This window comes from Ascaphus truei, chromosome 1 (genome assembly GCF_040206685.1).
Source record: "Ascaphus truei isolate aAscTru1 chromosome 1, aAscTru1.hap1, whole genome shotgun sequence".
In the NCBI taxonomy this organism is placed as follows: domain Eukaryota; kingdom Metazoa; phylum Chordata; class Amphibia; order Anura; family Ascaphidae; genus Ascaphus; species Ascaphus truei.
In genome coordinates, this window is record NC_134483.1 from 503,622,889 (window position 1) to 503,648,722 (window position 25,834).

Consider the following 25,834-nt stretch of genomic DNA (forward strand, 5'->3'; position numbering starts at 1 on the left):
GTCTGCAGTTTACATTACAATAGCAGTTGTCACTTATTCCTTCTTGGACAATATGCACACCACCACTTGTACCTTAACTGCATATCCTCTCCCAACTCCAGCAGTATACCATCATACTAGAAATTGCATTTAATACCTGATGAACCACCCTGAGGTTAAAAGGTTTGTACACTTTAAACTATTATTGGGGGGGTGAATAATAATAATAATATATGTAATAAAGAGTATCACTTGTGAGCACATTCACATGTCTTAGACAAGCCTGCACCCCTGCCTTTCACCATTACCACCTCGCATACAATGCTTCCAGTGGAAGCTTCAGCAAGGAACGCGTGGGTCCGAAACGTACGCTGCTCTAGGTTACGTTGGTTGCCCAATGTTTCAATACATTTCTTTTTTTCGCCTGGAGAGTGCTGCGGACCCTTTCTTTGTTATATAGTTACTGGACTGGTTTGGCGTTCCCTGTCCCTCTGCGTGCATCTCAATTACTGTTAAGTATACTTTCTCTTATCTTTTATATATACAGGTAAACCCCGTTATAGCGCGGTCCTCGGGGTCCACCCCGAGACCACCGTGTTAGTAACAGGGTCACGCTAATTTAAAAAAAAAATGGCCGCCGCGCGCCTGTTCGGGAGGGAGTGAGGAGGGAAGGAAGGAAGAGGCCAGCACAACATGCGGCCCGTCTGGCCTCTCTGTGGGGCCCGCGATGACTCTGGCCGGGCACCAGTTAATTAAATAAATTTAAAAAAAAAAAGTTTAAAAAACGGCGGCGATTCATCCCCCCTCCCTCCCTCCCAGCCCCCTCCCTCCCCCCCTCCCAGCCCCCTCCCTCCCCATCCCTCCCCCTCTCTCAGCCCCCGGCAGCCGTGTGGTTTTTTTTCTTCCGGAGAGGTCAGAGCATGAGGGGGCGGGGCTTAGGCTTAGTACCGGGGAGAGAGGATGTGCTGAGCTGATCTAAGGTAGGGGGGGGAGGGTGTGTGTGTGTGTGTGTGTGTGTGTGTGTGTGAGAAAACGGGCTGGTGGGGGGTGGGCTGCTGAGATGTGAGGGGGGGGGTGGGCTGCTGACATGTGAGGGGGGGGTGGGCTGCTGACATGTGAGGGGGGGGTGGGCTGCTGACATGTGAGGGGGGGTGGGCTGCTGACATGTGAGGGGGGGTGGGCTGCTGACATGTGAGGGGGGGTGGGCTGCTGACATGTGAGGGGGGGTGGGCTGCTGACATGTGAGGGGGGGGCTGCTGACATGTGAGGGGGGGGGCTGCTGACATGTGAGGGGGGTGGGCTGCTGACATGTGAGGGGAGGGGTGGGCTGCCGACATGTGAGTGTATTGTGAGAGCTGCTGACATGTGAGGGGAGGGGTGGGCTGCCGACATGTGAGTGTATTGTGAGAGCTGAGTGCTGTGAGAGCTGAGTGCTGTGAGAGCTGAGTGCTGTGAGAGCTGTGTGCTGTGAGCAGTGTGCAGTGAGCAGTGTACAGTGAGCAGTGTGCAGTGTGCAGTGAGCAGTGTGCAGTGAGCAGTGTGCAGTGTGCAGTGAGCAGTGTGCAGTGAGCGTGTGTGCAGTGAGCGTGTGTGCAGTGAGCGTGTGTGCAGTGAGCGTGTGTGCAGTGAGCGTGTGTGCAGTGAGCGTGTGTGCAGTGAGCGTGTGTGCAGTGAGCGTGTGTGCAGTGAGCGTGTGTGCAGTGAGCGTGTGTGCAGTGAGCGTGTGTGCAGTGAGCGTGTGTGCAGTGAGCGTGTGTGCAGTGAGAGTGTGTGCAGTGAGAGTGTGTGCAGTGAGAGTGTGTGCAGTGAGAGTGTGTGCAGTGAGAGTGTGTGCAGTGAGAGTGTGTGCAGTGAGAGTGTGTGCAGTGAGAGTGTGTGCAGTGAGAGTGTGTGCAGTGAGAGTGTGTGCAGTGAGAGTGTGTGCAGTGAGAGTGTGTGCAGTGAGAGTGTGTGCAGTGAGAGTGTGTGCAGTGTGTGCAGTGAGCAGTGTGAGCAGTGTGAGCAGTGAGCAGTGTGAGCAGTGAGCAGTGTGAGCAGTGAGCAGTGTGTGCAGTGAGCAGTGTGTGCAGTGAGCAGTGTGTGCAGTGAGCAGTGTGTGCAGTGAGCAGTGTGTGCAGTGAGCAGTGTGTGCAGTGAGCAGTGTGTGCAGTGAGCAGTGTGTGCAGTGAGCAGTGTGTGCAGTGAGCAGTGTGTGCAGTGAGCAGTGAAGAGTGTGTGCAGTGAAGAGTGTGTGCAGTGAAGAGTGTGTGCAGTGAAGAGTGTGTGCAGTGAAGAGTGTGTGCAGTGAAGAGTGTGTGCAGTGAAGAGTGTGTGCAGTGAAGAGTGTGTGCAGTGAAGAGTGTGTGCAGTGAGCAGTGTGTGCAGTGAGCAGTGTGTGCAGTGAGCAGAGTGTGCAGTGAGAGTGTGTGCTGTGTGCAGTGTGTGCAGTGTGTGCAGTAAGTGTGCAGTAAGTGTGCAGTAAGTGTGCAGTGTGCAAAAAAAAAAACGGGAGCCACGTGAAAACCGCGTTATAACCGATTCGCGTTATAACGGGGTTTACCTGTAGTCTGCTGTATTTGAGTGCACCCAGCGCACGCATACATTTGCTGAGCTTCTCCATGTAGGGTGTCTGCCGCTGGCGAAAAAAATTGGCCATACATAGGTGAATTTGAGCTTGTAGGTGTTCTGTATGTTTTATAATTCTTGTGCAGCTAGTCTTGGCTGTTTTGGAGGGTGGCAACCTCCTATCCAATTGAAGCTCACTCCCTCCCACATTTAAATGGTTAAAAGCTCACTCCATGGCATCTCCAACTATCAGGGGAACTTGCCTGCATGCAGTGTGATTGTGACAAATCTATTACAGAGTGCTTTTCCTGGTAATGTACAGGTTAATAAAAGCTTCAATCAGACTTAGAACTTTTGCAACTCATATTGACAGATTTATTATAAATCATTCTTCCTGGCAATGCACAGGTTATTAAGAATTTATATTAGTGTAGGGACCCTTGAACGTGGTCTGCCGTGAAGTTTGGCTCAAGGGCTTACAACAATTTGGCCAAAATGTTAAACTAAAAGACCATTTTATTTATTAGTTATTTATACATGTATATTTAGGCACTGTACCGTATATAAGTTTTTCTGGATGTGCACTGAGCTTTGTCTGTGTTTTATGTTATGTCTCTGGTTTTAAACATACATAGGTGAAACCAGAAAGTGAATCCCTGCGCTTCTCCCATTGGGCCAATATACAGAATGGTGAAAAATATACATAGTGAAACCTAAGTCTGTATAGCAAAGGAGACTTTTAGTTGCACCTTTTGATCAAATCATGACAAGCCTGCTAACCAACGCCAAGGTAAGCCTCAATAGCAAGCCCCTATGCTAAATGCATACAAATTCTAGTGAATTATGTGAAATATGCCCTGAAGGGGTTCATAAACAAAGCATATGCTTCTGTGAATTAATGCAGTTAAAAACTGGTACTGTATATACCGGTAAAGATACTCACATATAGGCAAATCTTAAGACACTCACTACTTTTGACGTTAAAGTGACACAGAAAGTGAACTTGCAGGGACCTTACTTGGAGAATATATATGTTGAAGGGAGGGGCGACAGACCTCCCACAAGCTGCTCAATAAGCAGTTACAGATGGATTGGCTAAATGCATTAATAACACCCCAATAGTGATGCCTTCTGGAAGCGTGCTGCTAAGGATTTAATTCGTCCCAACATAAAATGTCAATATAGGGGTGTTTTTTTTTTTTAATCCTTTTTAGGAAGTGTGGGGTGGAAGTCATTTAAATAAACTTTGCATAGGATATTGGCATATCTCCCAGGTAGGCATGTATATCTTTATTTATATAGTGCCATCTATTTACACAGCGCTTCACAATAATATAACACAATGGGAATACTACAGGTGTGCTGGTATCTAAGGTGTGCTGCTTTCGGAGCACTGGTGTCTCTCCATATGTTATTTGGGTGGAGGTTTGAGAAGAGAGCAAGAGCAATATAAAGCAAAATATATTAGTGCTCGGGCTCTACTAAAATAAAGTCTCTCCTCTAAAACTTATATTTCAGTCTGGGCGAAATGGATTTGTCAAAATCCGCAAGCGGATGTAATATAAAATGCGATGGCAGATGTCACAAAATCTGGACGAAACAGATCCGATGTCTGATTAGGATGTATCCAACCACATTTTTTTACTGCTCAATTCATAGGATTTTGGTTAAAAAAAAAAAAACCACTGATGTGATTTTGACAACTTTGCCCATCTCTAGTTGCAAGTACTGCAGTGTTTGCGCAGGTGGTCTCTGGGCTCAAGTGGATAGTCCATGTCTGGCTGTTTGTTGGGTGGTCTGTGTGTTTTAGGTTGTAGTTAGGCCCATTGTCAAACCTGTTTAATACATAGTGCCGCGAGTACGGTTTAATTCTTGTTGTGCTTTGAGTTCCATATTAGTGTTAATTTGGATTCCATAATGGGGAGGGAAATAAAAGTGGAGAGGAATTTTATTCACAAAAAAACATTAAGCTGAAAATTGAAAAGAAATCTGTAAGCCAATTTTCAATCAAAAGTCCAATCCCCACAATGATGTATTTGGCTGAAGCAAACAAATGACTTTCCTTTGAAAATCTGTATCCGGATCTATGAACCTTTTGAAACCATAAAGATTACATAGAATGAGGATGATCACAAGAATCATGAGATGCGAACTTTCAGAACGTCAGGTGATCCCAGTTTCAGCATTTGAGGTCATCTTTGAATTGTGGTATCAATCTACTGTATGCAAACACTATCAGAGATGCTGAAATTTAATAATTCCTCTGGCACATACATGTCCAGAAGAAACAGGATTCAGAGGAATTCACAATAAATCTCAGAGCACTTCTGGCTTCCAGTGTCATTTTGCTAAATATATAAAGTCTTTGGTCCTATTTTAGTGTGTTTCAATATAGGTTATAATAATCCAAAAAGGGGAAGGAAAAAAAAAAGTCTACTGCTATTTTAGAGTTTATTTCATCTCAGAACTCTAGTCATGGCTAGACAAAGTCCGTAAATGGTTTATAATCTATGAAAACTCAAGAGTATAGAGGCTGATGGAATATTTAGACCTACAGTACAGCAAAAATAGGAGTCTTGTCGAAGAGAATTCTGCTGTAACATCTGCACTGTATTAAACTCATACCTTATTTTTCTCCTGCTGATATTCTATTTGGATGTGAGTCAGCTTTGCCCGAAGTTCCTCATTCGCAGTCTGGAAAGCTTCCATTTCAATGTCACACCTATCCCCTTTTGCTTTGTTTTTCTTTGACATGTTTCTTTCAACTTTGTTTGTTTTTTTCCACATACAGTATAACCAAAAAAGATTTTTCAACTACAGTATTTTCCTTTGGCAGAAGAGGCTTGTCAACTATTTTTCAATTCACGATTTCTCCTTGTGTGACCCTTAGCCATCCTTTCCTCTATTCACCTGAAGGAGGAACAAAAAACAGACCATCACAAAAAATGGTATTTGGATTATCAATGCACAATTCGCTCCAGAGATGTTAGTGTTCATGCAGCACGAAAGGGATTAATTTAGTTTAACAAATAGTGTTAGTCTCTTTCTAATGAAAGGTATTCTAAACAGCAAATGTGTCTATGAATTAGCCAAATACATCAATTAAAATTCCCATTCACGATCAGACTGAGGAAGAATTAACCGACAAGAATAACAACCAAGTGGAGTGCTACATAATAACATATTGTACATTTTGTGCTCATACTCACGTCTTCAAATAAAATATTTGTATTAAAAGTTAAATGAAGCAAAACAACCGATGCAAGTAATGATTTTAACATTTACACAATGAAATCTTAGTAAAACCAACTTTTGAAGAGGAAATTGTATGAATGGAACAAGAAACCGACTGTACGGGCATTATACTCCTGTTTAAACAATGAGTCCGCTTTAAAGTTTCCAACCTTCCACTTTCCAAATACTACATGCAGATGTAGCCAATGTTATAACTACAACTGGCGCAGTAGTTGGATGAAAGAGCGAGTTGACTCCGCCTCTCCCATACAGTGGATTCAAAACAATGGCCGCGTTGTACATTAATGGTGCTAAACAAATAAAGATATACATACTGTACATACTTTAATTATGAATGAAACATTTAAATTACAATAAATTAACTAAACCCGCATTAATGACCATTTGTCTTCATGCTCACCATTGGCCCCTCCTCCCCCATCTTCTGCACATTATTTAAATGGCATTGGAGAAATGGGGAACAGTAGGCATGGGGAGCAAGGGTGTTAAGAGTCATGGGAGGAGATGGGGTTAAGAAGAATGGGGAGATAGGAGGGTGAGAAATTACAAGATGGAGGATTCACTTGCAGCATGTGAAAGTCATGGAGCTTTCAGACCCACCCTCACCACTGTCGCAGCAGAAGCGTGGCTGGGACGGGAGAGGGGGGTGCAGCAGCTAAAGACATGCAACCCTGGGAACCGGCAGATAGAAACACTGCAGCAATAAACAATAAGTACAGTATTGAGTTACAGTCCATTTTTATTACGTCGATATACCTATGCTACCGGTATATTGCCCAACCCCATCCTAGCCAACATAACCATTCCTAATACTACTGTATACCCAACATTCCATGAGAGGATAACAATCAGTGCTGTCCGATATTTAATAAACAATGCCTTACCCCTCATGACAGGACAATACAACATCCTACCAATAGCATCACTTTTTGAAACAATGAACTGTTAGTCACAAAGTATGTGGTATAGACCAGCGGTGCGCAAACTGGGGGGGGCGCGAGACTGCCTGCGGGGGGGCGCGCGGTCTACAGAGGCCCCGCGCACTTCCCGAAGGCACTTAAATTAAGTGCCGGGGGAGCGGCAGGGCCCCTGTAAGCCTTTACTTACCTTGGCTCCAGCGGCTTCCTTCCCGCGTCGCGGCGTCATTTGGTCATGTGATGTCACGTTGCTATGGCAATGTGACGTCATAGCGGAGGTAAGTGGGGGTGAGGGAGTGAGGGGATTGTCGGCAGGGGGGTGCAGGGAAAAAAGCTTGCGCCCCCCTGGTATAGACAGCACTATACTACAATTCAATGACTTGCAGCAAATTACCTAAAGAAGAGGGACCCTACTTCCCTCCAAGTTTACAAAAGGGGAGTTGCCAGCGCTCAAAAATGTAAAAGATTTCAGGACAAAATGGGATCAGAAAAAAGCAGTTTTTACTGAAAAAGCAAATGGGTAGTAGTATCTAATCAACAGGGCTAGTGCAGAAAATACAGTATACATGTAATTAACAATAAGAACACCGCAAAAAAAAAAGGCAACAATCAATAAAAAAATAATACTTACCCACAAATTCAATGATGTGGCGTACACAGCACACAGGAGCCAACACAAGTTTAAAAAATACTCTAAGCAAAGGGGGCAACGTTGAGGGGCCTTTCACTGAACTGACTTTCCGTTGAGCAGACTGTGTACCCTGAACTTCTACGTTGGCTGGAACGGTCATTCGGAGCATATTTTGGGAGCCTTCCGTGTGAGGAGTTAAAGGTAAGTACCACTGGCACTTGTCCTGTGGGAATGGGCCTGAAGACAGGATTCAGCCACCGAAACATTGCATGCCGCCCCCTTCCCCCACCATTTAGATTTCTTTTGTACCTTTACAGCCTTCACTTTTTTTTGCACTTTTTGTTCCTCCTATTCCCTTGTGCTTTTCTAGTCTCCCTTTTAGCTTTACTTTTCTTTATTTTTGTGGATAAGTATTTTTTTTAATTAATTGTTGCTTTTTTATTTTTGCTTTATTCCTACAGTATTAGTTATATGTATACTGTATTTTTCTGCACTAGCCCTGTTGACTAGATACAGTACAAACTACAGTATTTGATTTTTCAACACTGCTTTTTTCGGATCCCATTTTGTCCTCTCTTACATTTTGAGTGCTGGAAACGCCTTTTGTTTTAATGCACTGTTAATAAACACTGGTTAACAGCACTGCCTTTCCCTCCATGACCGAGCCTGTCTGCCATAAATGCCATGATGTACCACAGCATCTAGCAAATTTAAGAAGATTCAAAGAACACTTCACCATTTACAATGATGGCACCTGCACAGTCCCAGCGAAATGACAAACTAAAGAGAGATTTCCCTCCATAGAACCAGTCTCCAGTTCACACTTTAGAACAATTCCTTTAGGTTCTGTGACAATTTCAATCATATTCTTTTCACTCATCGATTTGGTCATACATAACTATTGTTTCTTTCCATTCCTAAACTTTCTTACAAGTTTGTGGGAGTTGTTGGTAGCATTTCTTTCTAATCTAATGAAACTAGGACATTTTATTTCTTCCCATCTACCCTTCCCTGAATTTGCCCCGACCCCTCCACTGGTTTAACCACTTTTGATCTGCAGGCAATATCACCTTCAAACTCGCTCCTAGATTAGATGATCATCAACTCTACACAGTAATGACATCCTTTAAGTCAGGAGAGAGCAAACTTTTGAAGCCCAGTCTTCCCTTCCCCGGCTCTCGCGCCCCCCCCCCCCCCCACCTTATATCCACGTCAAATGACGCCGCTGGGTCATGTGATGTCACAGCACGTGAACCGCGCGCGTTGCCATGGCGATGCGTCACACAGCCGGCTGAATCCCGGTAAGTGTTGTGTTGCAGGGGCCTCACGCAATCCCCCGGCATTTAATGAAATGCCTGGGGGAAGAGCGTGGGGCCACTGCAACTGCCCACACAAAAATCTCTCTCGCGCCCCCCAGTTTGCGCACCCCTGCTTTAAGGTAATCTCCCATAGACAGGAGACCCAGATAGAGTCCTAAATCCTGCCCCCAACTACATAACACCTGTCACACATAACATGGCCCTGCACATGTTACCATCACAGTCCTCTCGCGTCAGGTGGCGAGGGAAAGGATGACTAAAATGATTTGAATATTAATGATTACAGTATGTCTAGGCTCTACAAAGAAATCCTTTACTTGCTTCACTGCAAGCATACACCATACCGACTGCCTTAAAAACACGCAGTACTCCAAAGAACTTTTAATATGAACAGCCTCGTCTATTGTTCCAAAATGAACAGCCTTCGGTTACCAGCAAGGAACTCTGATATGCAAGCTTGCGTCTCGCTGGTTTCTCACGACTTAAATGGAAACCCAATATGGTTCCCCCATACTTTGCTCAAATACTGTACTTGTCAAACCTACACATTACAATTTGTGCACCAGAATATACCAAGGTATCCCAAGTTGTAAATATTCCTTTGAAGCCCGCACACTTCCTATCCAAGTGGCAGCGATTCCCAGAGCGTCACTTGGCTCTTTCCCGCATTAGGCCCCGGACATGTTACCTGCTTGCTGGCGGAAGCGCGCTGAGGCGCGCTCCCGCTCAGCACTGAGCCCCTACAGCCGCAATTAGAGCGGCTTTAGTAGGGGCTCACCTGCGCTTCCGCGCGCTTGCGGAAGCGCAGGTCTTGGGGGAATTTAAAATTCCCCCGCTTGCCGGCGAGACAGGCCGGTCACGTGAGCGGTTCGCCCAATGAGGGCGAACCAGCTCCGTGATGTCACTGGCCCGCCCCCGGCCAGTGACGCGCCCGCCCCCTGACGGTCTGTCCCCCTTCTACCCCGATCCATGTCTCGTGTGTGTGTGTGTGTGTGTATGTGTGTGTGTGTGTGTGTGTATGTATATGCATGTGTGTGTGTGTGTGTATGTATATGCATGTGTGTGTGTGTGTGTATGTATATGCATGTGTGTGTGTGTGTGTGTGTGTGTGTATGTATATGCATGTGTGTGTGTGTGTGTGTGTGTGTGTGTGTGTGTGTGTGTGTGCCTTTGTGTATGCATGCGTGTGTGTGTGTGTGTGTGTGTGTGTGTGTGTGTGTGTGTGTGTGTGTGCCTTTGTGTATGCATGTGTGTGTGTGTGTGTGTGCCTTTGTGTATGCATGTGTGTGTGTGTGTGTGTGCCTTTGTGTATGCATGTGTGTGTGTGTGTGTGTGTGTGTGTGTGTGTATGTATATGTGTGTGCATGTGTGTGTGCATTGTGTGTGTGTGTGTGTGTATGCGTGTGCGCGTGTGTGTGTGCGTGAATATATTTATCAAAGTTGCACAATGTTAATAAATAATTTATTCTCACAACATGTCTTTTTTTTTTAATTTTTAAAATATTATATAATACACACACACACACACACACACACTGACAGCTACCAACACACACAGTGATACCCGCCTCCCAAGCGCTTGCTGTCTCCTCTGTAAGGACAGCAAAAAGCTCCAGGTAGAGCGAGCGGCAGCAAGCGAGAGCGAGCAAGCGCCAAACATGGCCAAGGCCTTAGATGTTTGTTTGGTGTCAGAGTGTGTGCATGGGTAAGTGACAGAATGCTACTTGGTAAATTGTCCGAGTGGCTGAATGGCGACTGTGGAAACTCACAGCAGATTATGGCTGAAAGATCCTACCCTGAACAAAAAGAAAACCGGCAATTATATCCTACAATAAAAAGGTTACAAAATAAATATATATTTTAGTAAGTAGAGCTTGGAAGCATAGTTCAAAAAAGCAAGTAGAATCTGACAATGCATCAGTCCGTTACATGCTGGTTGGGCTTTAAAAAAAAGGTGTTGCAGCCAAATTATAAGAGTAAAACGCAGTTTCATGTGAACAGAAAAAAGTGAGTTACAAGTGTACAGTAATACTTGGGGGAGGTGCACACTAAGTGCTGCTCCATCTGCGTCACTGTATTAGGACTAGCAAGTCACGTGCGTCCGAGCAAAGCGCGAGTGATGAACTATGAATTAGGGCGCTAATGTGAAATATCTACAGTAATGAAAACCGGGTAAAAATGTGAATTTTTTAAATTGATATAAAAATTACAAACTAACCTTGTGAGGCCAGTGAATTGATGATAAAGTTCTGCAGCCAGAGTAGAAGGGTCTATAACCCCCTAAAAAGGATATGAAAAAAACAAAAACAAAAAAAACCTCTGACACATGAACTCAATTGATGGTTAATAACTACTGAGCAAATTAGTATACCGAGGTACCTGAAGACAAAGCATACTGTATGAATCAAATACAGTATTAAGTAAAAATGTACACATTTATTACAATACAAAATTAAAATATAACAAAACACGTGTGTACTCCTGAACCTTGATTAAGCTTAATATATAAACCATAGAACAACAAAAAACAAAGTAAGTGTTTTACGTTATATTTTCATAAATGTGTAAATTTTACTTAATATTTTTGATTCTTATGCTTTGTCTTCAGGTACAGTACCTCGGTATACCAATTTACTCAATAATTATTAACCATCAATAGTCTTGAGTTTATGCGCCAGAGTTTTTTTTTTTCGAAAACACATTTTCTAATTGTTCGTACTGTGTAACTGTCCCTTTATTGTTTTCTTGTAACGTGCACGTGCAATAACTGTACAGATGCAATAAACACTGCTATAGTAATGTGGGAGACTATTACATTTAGGGATCGTTCCTTCTTGCTGAAGCAAGGAGTGCCACCAACCCACAAATCTGAAGAGGCAGGAGCCAGAATCCCAGAATGTATAGGCGGTTGATTACACATACAAGTACGAACAACAATATTGAAAGAAAACAGCCTTATATAAGAGAGGACCTGGTATAACCACAGGGTTAACATACTGCAGAACACCTTAATTCAAAAGAGCTACATCAATACAATGTTTCAAGCATCTGCATACAAGCAGCACAATGCAACAATGCATGATAGATTATAAAAAGACATTGCGCAAATGGATAAACCAGTCCCTGAGTAGAATGCACCAGGCCAGGGAGTAACTTGTCTGTGTTTTGTATTTCTTTGCTGGCAGTAACTGCTTGGAGGTTAAACCCATGGTGAAGTACAAGTTGCTTTGTATCATCTTTGAAAGGAAGTGAACGTTTAATTGTTCCTTGAAGTTTTAAATGAAAACAAGGACTGTTACAAAAAAGAAAAGAAAACCTGGTTTCTTTTATGACTGGGGGGGCTAGTCTCTGCCTCTCTAGCCCACCCCCTCTCCTCCCTTAGCCGGTATGGGGCTACAGGTGGTCAATGCTTGGCCCCCTTTTTTTGGATTTGTTGGGCCTGTGTAGCAGGAGCACGGTGCCTCTCTGCAGCACTTTGAATATAGGGGGTGTCTGTCTCACCTCTGAGGCCATCTTCCGCCATCTCACCTCCCTCTCTCTTTTGTTGTCATCCACTAGTGGCTCTCCCCAGCCAGCAGAGACACCAGAGCAGCCTTTAGAACCCGGAGCCACCACGGAACTCCCCAGCTCTGACTCACAACATGCGGTTGTCCTGGCAACTAACTGACGCTACCAACCAAGGCTCCATCATCAGCTGCTCCCCCAACCTCCTGGAGCCCAGCTCTACACCACCACCACCACGCTGGGAGGTTTATTTCTTTTTAGGGCAGTTCACAAACACAACGAGAAAATCTCTGATCACAAGACTGAGTTGACCACCAGCTTCTTCTACACACAGCAGCAGACGTGCCCAGATGTCTTGGAAGGCTGCAGTTGTTGAACAGATTAAGCTCCTGCAAAGAATTACAGCAGCATGGGCGAGTCCTGCACCGAGATAGCTAGGGCTGTACCACCTTGTTGATAGTTGAACGGCTTCCAAACAGCTCTTCCACCTCTGGGTGTCTCTCGGTCTACTGATATCTATGATGACCCAGTAAAAGAAACTAAAAAAAAAACAAAAGCAAAAAAAAAAAACTGATCTTTACCTTCATGGACTATTTTTGTCCGATTACCATGAACCGAAACATATCCCACGTGACTTCTGGTTTAAGAAAGGTTTTAATTCTGATTTCTGCTGTAGATGGTGTGTATTTCGAAATAAACGTTCATTGGCTCCAATTGGTTGATGAAGTTGGTAGATTAACAATAGTCAGACAGTAACTCTTACTAGTGGCCTTGACATCACACATAACCAAACCCTTCAATCCAAATCTACCCCGGACTTGGTAAAATTAAATGCCCAGGTATCAAAATACAAACTGGAATTAATTTCAGAAGGGAGAAAAAGAGCAAAGTGGTTAGCGATTATAAGGAACAGTGTATTGTATGTCTTTATTTATATAGCGCCAAAAGTGTACTCAGCGCTTTGTGTATACCATTGGCATTTAGGACCGACTCTATTTGCAATCCAGTCTTTAGATGTCCTCGGCCACGGTGGCCGCCAATGTGGCAGAGTTTGGGGGCGGCATGCACAATAGGCGCTTGCGAGCCCGGGCGGCCGACAAGCACCGAACGCGCAAGCTCTGCCAGCATCGTGACATCACACAGCGTCGCGTTCCCATGGCAACAGGACGGTGTGGCGCTCGAGGGTGAGGGCGGCACCAGGTAAGTGCCTACGGGTGGCATTTTTTTTGAAAAATCCACCACCGCCAGCAGAAATATGAAGTATCACTTTGTAAATAAGAAAACAGCAACAGGAATAAAACGTGCTGACAAGTGGGTAGCATGTGAAAAACTTTACATAATTCCTGCTTTAAAAAGAATACGAATAGAAAATGGATATGGAGTGGACTCAAACAATGACAATAACTATATCCTTGGAACAAGGAACACCTGATGATTGAAGACTTCATAGTCCCAGTTTTGAAACAAATGATCACTGATTGGGTCAAATGACATCTGAATGCGAAATTGAAAAGAAAAAAAAATCGATTAAAAGCAAAAAGATCAATAATGGCAGAGATCAACTAGAGCTATAAAAATAAATAAATAAATAAAAAACAGTCAGCTTGCTCGGAAAGCACGAGGGCACAAGACACTATGAACAAAAAAAAACAAGATCCCAAAATATGTATATATGTATATCTATTTGTATAGCGTTATCCAGCAGTAATATACGCGACATAAGAATGGGAGACGTATACCCTATAACAGGTGCGTGCAAAATGGGGGTCGCAAGATTTTTTTCGGGGGTGGGGGGGGGGGGACTTTGCACACCCCTGCCCTACAACACCCCTCACCCACCAAGTCCTACTTTCTTTCTGTACCCATGCCATATCTCCCCCTTTTCCGCTTAAAATTTTTGGACCCCCAAATACAAAAATAAGACCGGTTTTAGCAACATTGTGAATGTGAAAGGAGAATGTGAGGGAGAAATCCAAATCGGACACCTAGGCAGCGTGTTGGTCGTACTGGAAGTGCTGCCAACAGTAATGAAGGGGGCAGTAGGGTCAGGCTTGTGAGGAACTATGAAGAGCTCTGCCTGTGATGTGTTAAGTTTGAGTCGGCGGATGGCTGTCCAGGATGAAATAGAGAAGAGACATTCAGAGACTGGTCTGGACCGCTGGTGTACGGTCAGGGTTGAATAGTAAATTTGTGTCATCAGCATGGAGGTGATATTTGAGTCCAAAAGATGCGATACGGGATTCAGCAGGCTTCTAATCGCTTGGCCATGGCAACGCGGCATCATGCGACATCCGCGTCGCCATGGTGACGCGCTTCAAATGGCGCGGGTCACGTGACGCCCCATAAACCACGGCATCATTTGACGCTGGGTCACAGGAAAGGGGGGGCTCACTCAGAGACTTAGCGCGCTCCTGACATAGCGTGAATGGGGAGAGATAACAGGTCCCCGGACAAACTCATGCAGTACGCCCTCAGAGATAGACAGTAAGAGGTGGTGTTGGCAAACAAGACACAAAGTACAATGGGAGAGGTAAGAGGGAATCCAGTATAGAGCTCTGTTATGGATACCCAGAGTATGGATAAAGTGAAGAAGAGGTTGGGCCACAATATCAAAAAGCTACAGAGAGCTCAAGTAATATACTGTATGCTGGGTGTAATGACCTTGGTCTTCGGCAGCATGAAGGTCATTCATTATTTTGGGGAGGGCTGTATCAGTGGGGGGAACAGTGCAGAAGCCAGATTGTAGCATATCCAGAAGAGAATAGGAGTTAAGAAAACAGAGCAAGCGAAAGAAAACAAGGCATTCAAGGAGTTTAAAGGCAAAACGGCAGGAGGGAGAAAGGGTGATGAGACAGGTAGGGTCAAGCTTGCATTGAGCTTAGCCATTACTGAACTGCCCTCCTTAAGAACTCTGATGTATGCCATCGGGGCCAGGTGCTTTACTTCAATTTTAATCAAGCCGCCTATGAACTTCTTACTCAGTTAACCAAATGTTTCTTAATATGGAGGTTGTGGCTTCCTCCTACGACACTACTATTGCAATTGATTCTCCCCTGGTAAATAGAGGCAATGAATTTGTTTAATGCCTCTACTTTTTCCTCATCTCACATTGGAAGGGTCCTACATTTTATTTTCTATTTTGTGTGTTATTAAAAAGGTACTTAAAGGAGACTTCCGGTGACGTCATCTAAGATGGTGGGTTAAATAGGGAGCTCTAACAACCCTCACGAAGCAAACGATAAAAAAAGCCGTTTCCACCCCTCGAATCAGACAGCAAACAGCTCTACAGTGTGTCTGAACCCCACAGCATGCCACAGAAGGCAAAAGCCCCAACCTCCAAAGGCGCCTCCAAATTCTTTCAGCCACAACAAAAACGCGGCCTAGCGGGCATGCAGAGTCCCCAAGATGGCGTCGGACGCCACGCGGCCGCATCCCCGCAAAGGGAGGGAAGCATGCAGGCAGAAGAACCCGCCCTGGACAGAGAAATTACACGCTCATATCTTGAGGACCTTCTATCCAAAATGCACGACAGACTGCAAAAGACCCTCAGGCAGGAACTCAAAGACATGATGGCAGGAATGCGGGAAGAGATAAGCGGCCTTACGCAGAGAACAGAGGACCTCGAGAGTAAGCTGGAAGAATCCCTGCTGGCACAGGCCATGGCGGACGACGAGATTATGCGCCTGGGGGAGGAGGTCAGACTACTGAAAGACAGTATCGAGGACCAGGAGAACCGGGACCGGCGACAGAATCTCAGGATTCGAAATGTCCCGGAAACGGTTCTCCCTGAACAAATAAAACCATATCTGGTCGACCTTTTCAATAATTTATGTGAAGGACTTGATAACAGGGATCTGGAAATCGACAGGGCGCACCGCGCGCTAGGCCCGCGCTCCAATGACCCGAAGCGGAGGCGAGACATCATAGTCCGCCTCCATAGTTACTCCACGAAGGAGAAAGTGATGGCGGCAAGCAGGGAGAATAGCAATCTTACCTTCAAAAATGAGCCGGTGCAGATCTTCAGTGATCTGGCTAAAATCACGATCGAACGCCGCCGTGAGCTCAAGCCGCTTACCCAAGCACTCAGAGAGAACAGCATCCCTTACCGCTGGGGCTTTCCGTTCCGACTGGTGGTCAACAGGAACGGAAAACAAAGATCCATCAGGCTCCCTGAGGAGATGCAGGGATTCGCCCGCGAACTGGGCCTGACGCTGCCCCCAATGAGAAACACCATACGGAGAGAGCCGCGAGACACAAGCCAGGAGCGGAGAACCACACGAGCCTCTGAAAGATTGGCGGGACACCAGGAACATCAACCCTGAACACCTAGACGACCAGCCCGAAATCCTGAGAGGAGCAGCCCAGAGACCGGCAACCCAAGTCGCCCTTCCAGATGAATGCACGTCGGAGCAGTCCCGCATGCTGTTGCTTCTACAACCGGATAGCCGCGGCGATCCCAGTACCTCAGAGCGCTATCTGCAAAAGCCACCCCTGCACCTGGATAAACAGCACAGGCGAGTCGAGAGGCGCGGTGGCGGGAGAGGGGAAACCCGATCCACTGGTCACTTCACCGACCAGGCCCCGCTGGGAACTCCTCGACCTGCCTGTGAACAACGCCCAGATCAGGTTTGACTGCACCCCCCCCTACCCCCCAGATAAACGTTACATCTGGACTCTATACGAGAGGGCTAGCCACGTTCTCCCCCCCTTCCCCCCCCTTTTTCAACGATCGGACCGCTCCCGAAGCTGCAACCCTGGCAACGGGGCTAACACATCGCCCAGGCCAAACGCCCCACAACTCTGCATCCCCCCCTTCCCCACTAGCATTACACAAATGCAGCCCAGACCCCTGTCATAGCTCAAGTGAACGCCAACGTACAGCGCCCCTCACTATTACGATATAAAATAGACAAACTCACCCCCCCCCCCATTCGGCTACCCTCCCCTTCCCCCCCCCTAGCACAACAGCAAACTAACCTACACCATATAGACTCTGCAGCACCCCCAACCTCAAGCAACCACAAAGGAGCCACGCCAAAGCTAACATCAAATCACACAGGAAACCACCATTAGACCCCCCCCTTCCTACCCCCCCCTCCCTTCCATCACCACACCAAACCACCGTCCCCCCCCTTCCCTCCCCCCCCCTAAAAACCCAGCTCCCGCTTGCCTCCACCCACGCATAAGCAAGTCCGCACGACAACCCAGACGCACGGAAGAACCCAGCACCTGAAACACACCAAAACAGAGAACCGAGTGGAGCACAAACACAGGATGTCGCCCAAGCACCAAACAGTGGTACACAGACACCAGCAAACTACACATAAAGCTGACACGCGACCATAGCCCCACTACAACCCCCCACACAGACCTATCCTGGCAGTCCATCCCCCCGATCCACCACCTATCCTCCGCTGTCACCCCAACCTTCCCCCCCCCCTCTCCCCCCCTTACATAGAACATTAAATACTATTACAAAAATCAATAAATGCTCACCAAATAAATACAATTGGAAACTCTGTACTCGCACATAAAAGTCCCCAACCTATTCAAAGCAAGCAGAGGCTGCGCCCCGCCCCTAGGTGTAGAACACGTAATGGGAAACCAACAAATAACAAGCATGCAAATGTTCCGCACGGGGGGGGCGGCTGAGGCTGGGACTGCTGTGGCTGTGATTGCTGTGCTACCGAAAGCAAATAGCTGTCATGACAGGGAATCCCAGCCTACGTAAGACATATGGGTCCCTAACCCAATTGCCGATTACCACGCCATCCCCCCCCCCTATCCCACCCCCCTGACCGCCCACCCCCACCCCCCCTAGAACCACCCAAGTGAATAACTCTCTCACCTGCTGCCCAGAACTCCCAACTAGCCGCGCCTCTGACACACACTGACATGAGCGTAAGAGAGAAGCAACGCCCAGAACTGATCACATGACACTAAGACGTAGCGGCTCGCCACAGAACGGAATGAGCCCATTAGACCTAGCGACACACACCTCCCCCAAAAATAAAGCAATCCCCCCCCCTCATGACATCCCTGGTCACCCCCCCCCCACCCCACCCTGGGCACAGATCACTATGCCACAAAGATCCCCCAGACCCCACATACACACCTGTGAACAGGCCCACCTTAGCGTGGATGAAAGAGGCATAAGATCTAGTTGGGACACAAATGTCTCATACGCGGACTCTAATGAAGAAAGGACAACTGTGATCTCCCTGCCAACTTCCTCTGTGGCTGTCTAATATCACTATGATTGTGCCCATCTCATATGTATATGTATCTGCTAGTCAATTTATTTTCTTTGCCACGACACCCGTACACTACCCCCCCGCCCAAAACCAAAACCCCCAATGATCCCACCCCCCCCTCTCCCCCCCTCCCTCCCCCTTCCTCCCTGTGTCTCCCCCCCCCCTCCACCTCACCCCCCACCCCCCCCCATAGAGTAACCCCCCCCCCACCCCCCCTTCCCACCAGCTCTTCTCACCCCCCCTCCCCACCCCCCCCACCCTACCCCTCCCCCCCCTCCCCTCACCCACCCCGAGACCGACAAAAAGAAATAATGATACACACGGGTTATTAGAAAAATAGATTGTGTGCCTCCCGTTCAAGAGTTACCTATATTCGTGACATGTATGATATGAACCATGGGTAGGAGGCTAGTTCAAAACAAAGCGCCGAAATCTTCTCCCTCTGCTCCCCCTCCCCCCCCCCCCCCCACATCCATCCCGGGTGTGACAAAAGAAACAAATACACAAACGATTAATTGAGGAAATAGTTTGCATACCTCACATGCTAGACCTACCTATACGTATGAAATGCTCTATATGTACCATGTGTAAGCGGCCTCCACAAAACAAAACAAAACGTTGAAATCCCCCCCCCCCACTCCCCCTGTCCCCCTCGCCCCATCCCCCCCCCCTCAATCACCCTCCCCGAGGCTGACAAAAGAGATAAATGTACAAATGGTTTATTAGGGAGAAATAGATTGTATACCTAGCATTCAAGAGACACCTGTATGCAGGACATGCTCTATATATACCCTCCTCTCCCCCTGCCCCCCTCCCCTCCCCCCCCCTTCCCTCCCCCCCGCTTCTTGCCACTTTTCCCACCCCTCCCCCCTCCCCCCTCCTCACCTGCCTCCCCCCCCACCCCCCACCCCCCCCCCCCTCTCACCTTAAAAGCTCGGTAATGACCCATTCCTATCTAGCCCCTCCCCCCCGCCCTCCCCATCCTCCCCCCCCTTTTTGCCCCATACCCCCCCTCCCCCCCGCTCTCCCCTCCTACCAAAGAGCTAAGGATATAACTGAGATATTTGAGCGGCGGAAAAACATAGATCTAGAGGGTTCGGCCCCCTATCCCCCCACACTCCCCACTGGATGCCGACGCCGGAGTCAATCCCGTTGGGCTCGTTAGCCCACAAGCCGGTCGCCCACGGACCAGGCAAATACTTGTTAGGTTCAAGCCTGAACCTCATCCTACTTCTCTCTCTGCCGCTGATCCTGTCCCAGCGGCACTACCCCCCGCCCCTTCTGCCCCCTACCCGCCCCCTTCCCCCCTTGGCCCATCCAACCAACCCTCCGACAAAGCAAGCCATCTACAAAAGTTTGCCAGGGCCGTACCTACGAGTACACCAAAAGAGCAGGACCCCCCCGGATGGGAAGGGAGGATCCCTAAAAACCAGATACACCAACATCACATATGGCCTCTAACGCCCCAGTGAAAATAGTATCGATCAATGTAAAAGGCCTTCAAAATAATAGGAAAAGGAGGCTTGCCCTCCAAGACATAAAACGGACTGGGGGAGACATCGTATTCCTGCAGGAAACCCACTTCACATCAGATGGCCCCCCAAATTTATTCAAAAAAGTGTTCCCAACATGCTTTTATGCATCATTTAGTAGTAAGAAGCGAGGAGTGGCTATCCTAATCAGACAAGGCACTCCATTCAATCATATCAAAACGACAATAGACCCAGAGGGTAGATTTCTCATGGTATATGGCTCTTTAGCGGGCTTAGCAATCGCCTTAATCAATGTATATGCCCCAAACGAAAATCAAATAGACTTCCTGAAAACAGTACTTGAGGGCATAGACCCGGGATATCGGTCTTCGATGATAGTGGGAGGAGATCTGAATATGGTCTTTAATCCCACCGAGGACAGATCGACCGTAACGGGTCACCCCCGTACAACCCACTCCCAAATCACCGGGAAAAGGTTCAGGGACTTAGCGGAGGAGTTCTCTCTAGTGGACGTTTGGAGATCACAACATCAGGGCCAGAGAGACTATACCTTCTACTCGGCGCCTCACCAGACCTACTCACGCATAGATTACTTTCTGCTGACCAAGAACATCCTAGAGGCTGCCACGAAATCAGACATCGGCCCCATAACGTGGTCAGACCATGCCCCAATCACCTTGACCCTATCTACACCGTTTCAAAAGACGTTTTCATACTCCTGGAGATTGAACGACTCCCTATTGAACCATCCCGAGATAGAGAGAGAGATCAGAGCCTCCCTTAAGGACTACTTCTTCTTTAACTCGGGGTCAGTGTCATCTCCGGCGATCCTATGGGAAGCCCATAAGGCGGCAATTAGAGGCAAATTTATCTCTATTGCCTCTCACAGGAAGAAAGTGAAACGCAAACTAATTCTAGACCTCACCGATAGCATCTCAAAACTTGAGCAGTCCCATAAAGCCAACCCCATAAAGAAAACATATAAAGCCTTAACGATAGCCAGGCAAAAGCTCAAAGAGACCCAAATGGAGAATGTTGAAAAAGCCCTTAAATGGACCAATCAACATTATTATGATAAGGGCAACAAGGCGGATAAGCTCTTGGCCAGCAGACTGCGTGGAATACAAAAAAGGTCCCAAATCACAGCGATTAAGAATAGATCTGGTGAAATACAATATAACGATAAAAAAATAGCGGCGGAGTTCACAAAGTACTATACAGATCTGTATAACCTACGACCCAAAACTGGTCGTGTAGATAAAACAAAAGCTTCAGAAGCGATCAAAACTTACTTAGACAAATGCCAACTCCCCACCTTGACTGATGAGGAAAATGAGATCCTCAACGCGGAGATCACGAAAGAAGAATTGGAAGAAGCGGTAAAAGCATTAAAGATCTCCAAGTCACCTGGCCCTGATGGCTTCACTAACGTCTACTACAAGCGATTCCTGCCCATATTATCCACGCATCTACTAAAAATGTTCAATCATTTTATGGAAGGAAATGCGATCCCCACTTCCATGTCCCTGGCCAACCTAGCTATAATTCATAAGGAAGGCAGAGACCCGATGCAATGTGGAAGCTATCGTCCAATCTCCCTACTTAACAACGACCTCAAATTATATAGCAAAATTCTAGCCAACCGATTGAACCCCATACTGCCGAGGCTGATTAACATTGACCAAGTCGGATTCATATCAGGCCGACAGGCTTCAGACAATACGCGAAAAATAATCAACATTATTGAGCATATCCACCTAACAGGTACCAAAGCAATACTACTCAGCCTAGACGCAGAGAAGGCGTTCGATAGGATAGACTGGCTATTTTTAGACCATACTATGCGCAAATTTGGCTTCCGAGACGCATATTTAGAAGGGGTCCGCAGACTCTACCAAGATCCATCCGCAGTGGTTAAACTACCGGGTGGTGACGCCCAGAGTTTTGGCATCCAAAATGGCACAAGACAGGGGTGCCCCCTGTCCCCCCTCCTCTTCGCACTAACAATAGAGCCATTAGCAGCAACGATTAGAAATAACATAGATATTCAAGGGATAAAAATTGGACGTTCCCACTATAAAATCTCCCTGTTCGCGGATGATATAATTTTAACACTCTCGAGACCCCAGATTTCCCTCCCGAATTTACAAAAAGAGCTTTCAGACTTCGGAGCGATATCGGGTTACAAAATTAACAACCATAAATCCGAAGCACTGAATCTCACCCTGCCAGAGCCAGAGATGAAACTTCTCAAGCTAAATTTTAACTATAGATGGTGCTCCTCCTATATCAAATATTTGGGAGTAAAGATATCGAAGAACTACCATTCCCTCTACCAACACAACTACCCCGCCCTCTTCCACAAAATAAAATCCGACCTCGATAAATGGGGTTCGTATCAAATTTCATGGATCGGGAGGATGATCTCGGTGAAAATGAACATCCTCCCCAGGTTATTATATTACTTCCAGAAACTCCCGATCCACATCCCTGGCACTGAATTAAAAAACATCCAGAAGCAAATTTTCCACTTTATCTGCCAGGGGGAAAAACCAAGAGTCCCACGTACGGTCCTGTTGGCTTCGAGGGGGAGGGGGGGCCTTGGGGTCCCCGACATTACGCGGTACTACCAAGCCGCCCAACTAAGACAGGTAGTAGTGTGGAATGCGGATCCCGGTCAATATTGCTGGCTAGATATAGAGATGCAATACGCCGGCACGCCTTCCCTGCCGACATGCCTTTGGTCACTGAACAAGGAGGATTTGCAGAAAAATAAATTCCAATTAGGACCAACGAGGCTCACATGGGAGATATGGACGAAATGCAAATTAAAATTTAAGCTCACAACCGCCAAATCTCAACTTATACCAATCACTCAAAATCCAAAATTCCCACCAGGTTGCGAGCCCAGACAATTTGATCAATTTACAACCAAACACATTCGGACGATTGCTGACCTCCTGAGCCTTGGAGAGTTCCTGAGCTTTCAAAGGCTACGAAGCAAATACGAAATAAGAGGACTAAATGTCTTCAAATATCTCCAAATTCGGCACTACGCACAATCAATTTCCCCAACGTTGGAATTTCCCCCTCTCACAAGATTCGAAAGATTATGCAAAGAGACAGCACACCAAAAAGGTCTCATAACGCAAATATACTCAGAACTAGAACGAGCAACTGATGCTCCGGTTCATGACTACATGCTCCATTGGGCAGCAGAATTGGGCACAGTTATAGACCAAGAGGACTGGGAAAGTATTTGGGAAGCAGCCTCAGGAACCTCCATATGTACCACAATCAAAGAAAATGTGTATAAAATAATGTTCCGCTGGTATCTTACCCCAGTTAGACTAAATCAAATCTACCCTCTGGCCTCCGATCTATGCTGGAGAGGCTGCGGACAAAAGGGAGACATGGCCCATATATGGTGGTCATGTCCAGAAATTCAGAAATACTGGGAAACTATACAAACGCTAATCACGGAGGTCACAGACCTCACAATACCCATTGATCCGTTGACCTACTTGCTGGCCAGGCCAATCGAGCACATTGACCGCCCAACAAGTAAATTGATCTCCTTCATTCTCACGGCGGCTAGATGTGCGGTGGCCGCCTCATGGAAGAAAGTGTCTCCCCCCCCTAAGCAAACGGTCAAAAAAAGGCTACAAGAAGTCATGCTAATGGAAAGGCTATCAGCCTTCCTCAAAAGGAAGACGGAGCCGTTCTATACAATATGGGATCCGTGGATAACCCACATGCGGGACTAAAAAAGATCGCCCTGTTCCACAAAATAGGGAATACATAGCGGACTCCCATGTAAGACTAACAATTGCTACTCCACGCTATAGAAAACAACGATGATGGATGGGCAACGCGCAATGGGCCAAGGGGGAAGGATCTCCCCCCACCCCTCAGCCCCCCCCCCCTTTTTCTCTCTCCTTTCCCCCCCCATCCCCCCACACTCTGTTTCCACCCTCACGCCAACCCTACCGACCCATGTTTGAAGGTCGGGGGCGCGTTGAGCCTTTCCTTCTCCCTGTCTTTAAAAAAAACAAAGAAAACCTGTATTAGGCAACTTGATGTCTATTGTGTGTACAACGTACTATGAACAATGCCTAATAAAAAAACTTTGGGGAAAAAAAAAAAAAAAAAGGTACTTAAAGAAATGTTCAGGGTTGATCTTAGGCTGCGCTTATAGTGCCGGCGACGGAGCGTCAAAACAAATGCATTGTCGTCGTCGCGTGCGCTTATAGTAAGCGCGACGGCTTAGTCGTGATCGCTGGATGTGATCTCAATTTGATATTTCCAGCGACCGTAGCCCGACGTCACTGTCACTATAAGCGTAGCCTTACTTTCTATTGTAATCCATCATTACATTTTTGATAATTTGATTGCCCTTTTGCAACTTTTGTTACATTCCTCCTCATTCTGATACGATGCCTCCGTCCCTTCTTACTTCAAGAATCTAAACGCCTGCCTCTTTTCCATTTCCTCCCCTACCTGTTTATTTAGCCACGTTGGTTTAATCCTGTTTCTCTTATATTTATTACCCAAGTATACACACTGCTTTTCTAACAATGTTTTAAAAACTGCCCATTTATCTTCCACATCTTTCCCTGCAAAAAAGTCATCCCAATGTATTCCTTGTAGATTACGCCGCTGTTTATTAAAATCTGCCTTTGTGAATTAGACACAATAGTACTGTTTATTCTTGGAAGAACGAAGCAGGTGTATTTATTTTCAGGGGAAACAAAATAACAATTTAGAAACCCAATTACGGAGTTATTACCTGTCCAGTCACTGGTTAACCTCCGCAATATGAGAGAAAGATGAAGACTCCCAATATTTACTCTTGAAACAACCTACAGGTAGCAGGTTTCGTCTCTCCTGTCTGGAATGTTGTATTATGCTGGTGAGCAGTTCTGAATACAGATGCTGTGGACCATTTTTACTAAGATCAATAGGTTAGCAAAATCAATGTTACAGTTGTTATTCAGTACTTCAAGTCAAGGTGCTAACCTTGCATATTTAGACACCGATTTTAACTGTTAAAGTGTCCATCTGTATAAAACATAGAAGTAAAAGAAGACTAATGAATAATTGATTTTGAAGAATGATTAAAAAGGTGGTCTAAAAGCTATTGGAGGAAAAAACCTGCAACAACTTATACTTATTTCTCTTCGCAGCAGACAAAGCCAACTGAAGAGGTAACACACCAAAAACGGAGTCCAGCAGGATCTGCATTTGGATATTTGCCTTTGCGGTGAAATGGTCTTTATTCAGCAACCACATTATAGATCTTCAAACAAAAAACAGACAGGCCAGCACAACATACAAAATGACAACATATAGTACAATACTCCAGGGCTTATCTGCTCATGAGTAAGGGTCATTTAGTTAAACCCTTTGGCCAAAAGGTTATAAGCTTGCAGCCACTTCACAGCATGACCAATCCGCAGGTCCTAACATTACAGATCTTGTTCGTGATAGACTCCAGAAGTTCTGCTTTGAGCGAGATGCGGTTTAGGTCTTTGGAACCTCATACGTCACGAGACCCATAATGGGCAGCGAGGTGAGGGCGCTTGAACTTCCAATGCCTGTAGTATCTCACTGCGATTTAATAACTGAAGACTTCGGGGAGCGGTCCCCTTGTAACCACTACTTCTAAAATATCCACGTTTCAGTGTAAGCCAGACATTTCGATAGAGGACAGATTTTTGATGTATTAAAACATGCCAAAATTATGTCTTATTGGCTTTGCTTATAGCTCAAGGTGATTCATTTGATAGTATTAGGAGCATACACCAATTTTAACATTAGTACTCTGTCCTACCAATTACAATCTGTTTTTGTATATGATTGACTATTAAATAGGCATTGTTTGCACACCACTCCATTGATTTTTTTTTCGCACTGAATATATACAGTATGCTTCTTT

General features: G+C 46.2%; 1 protein-coding gene across 1 annotated transcript in view; it reads right to left on the reverse strand.

Moving 5' to 3' along the window:
• Positions 1-25,834, reverse strand: part of JAKMIP1 (janus kinase and microtubule interacting protein 1) — a 154,772-nt gene that overhangs the window by 111,444 nt on the left and 17,494 nt on the right. Inside the window, exon 2 of the mRNA XM_075569635.1 lies at positions 5,149-5,433. Within this exon, the coding sequence (XP_075425750.1) occupies positions 5,149-5,310 (162 nt within the window). The 5' untranslated portion in view covers positions 5,311-5,433. The remainder of the gene's footprint in view (positions 1-5,148; positions 5,434-25,834) is intronic.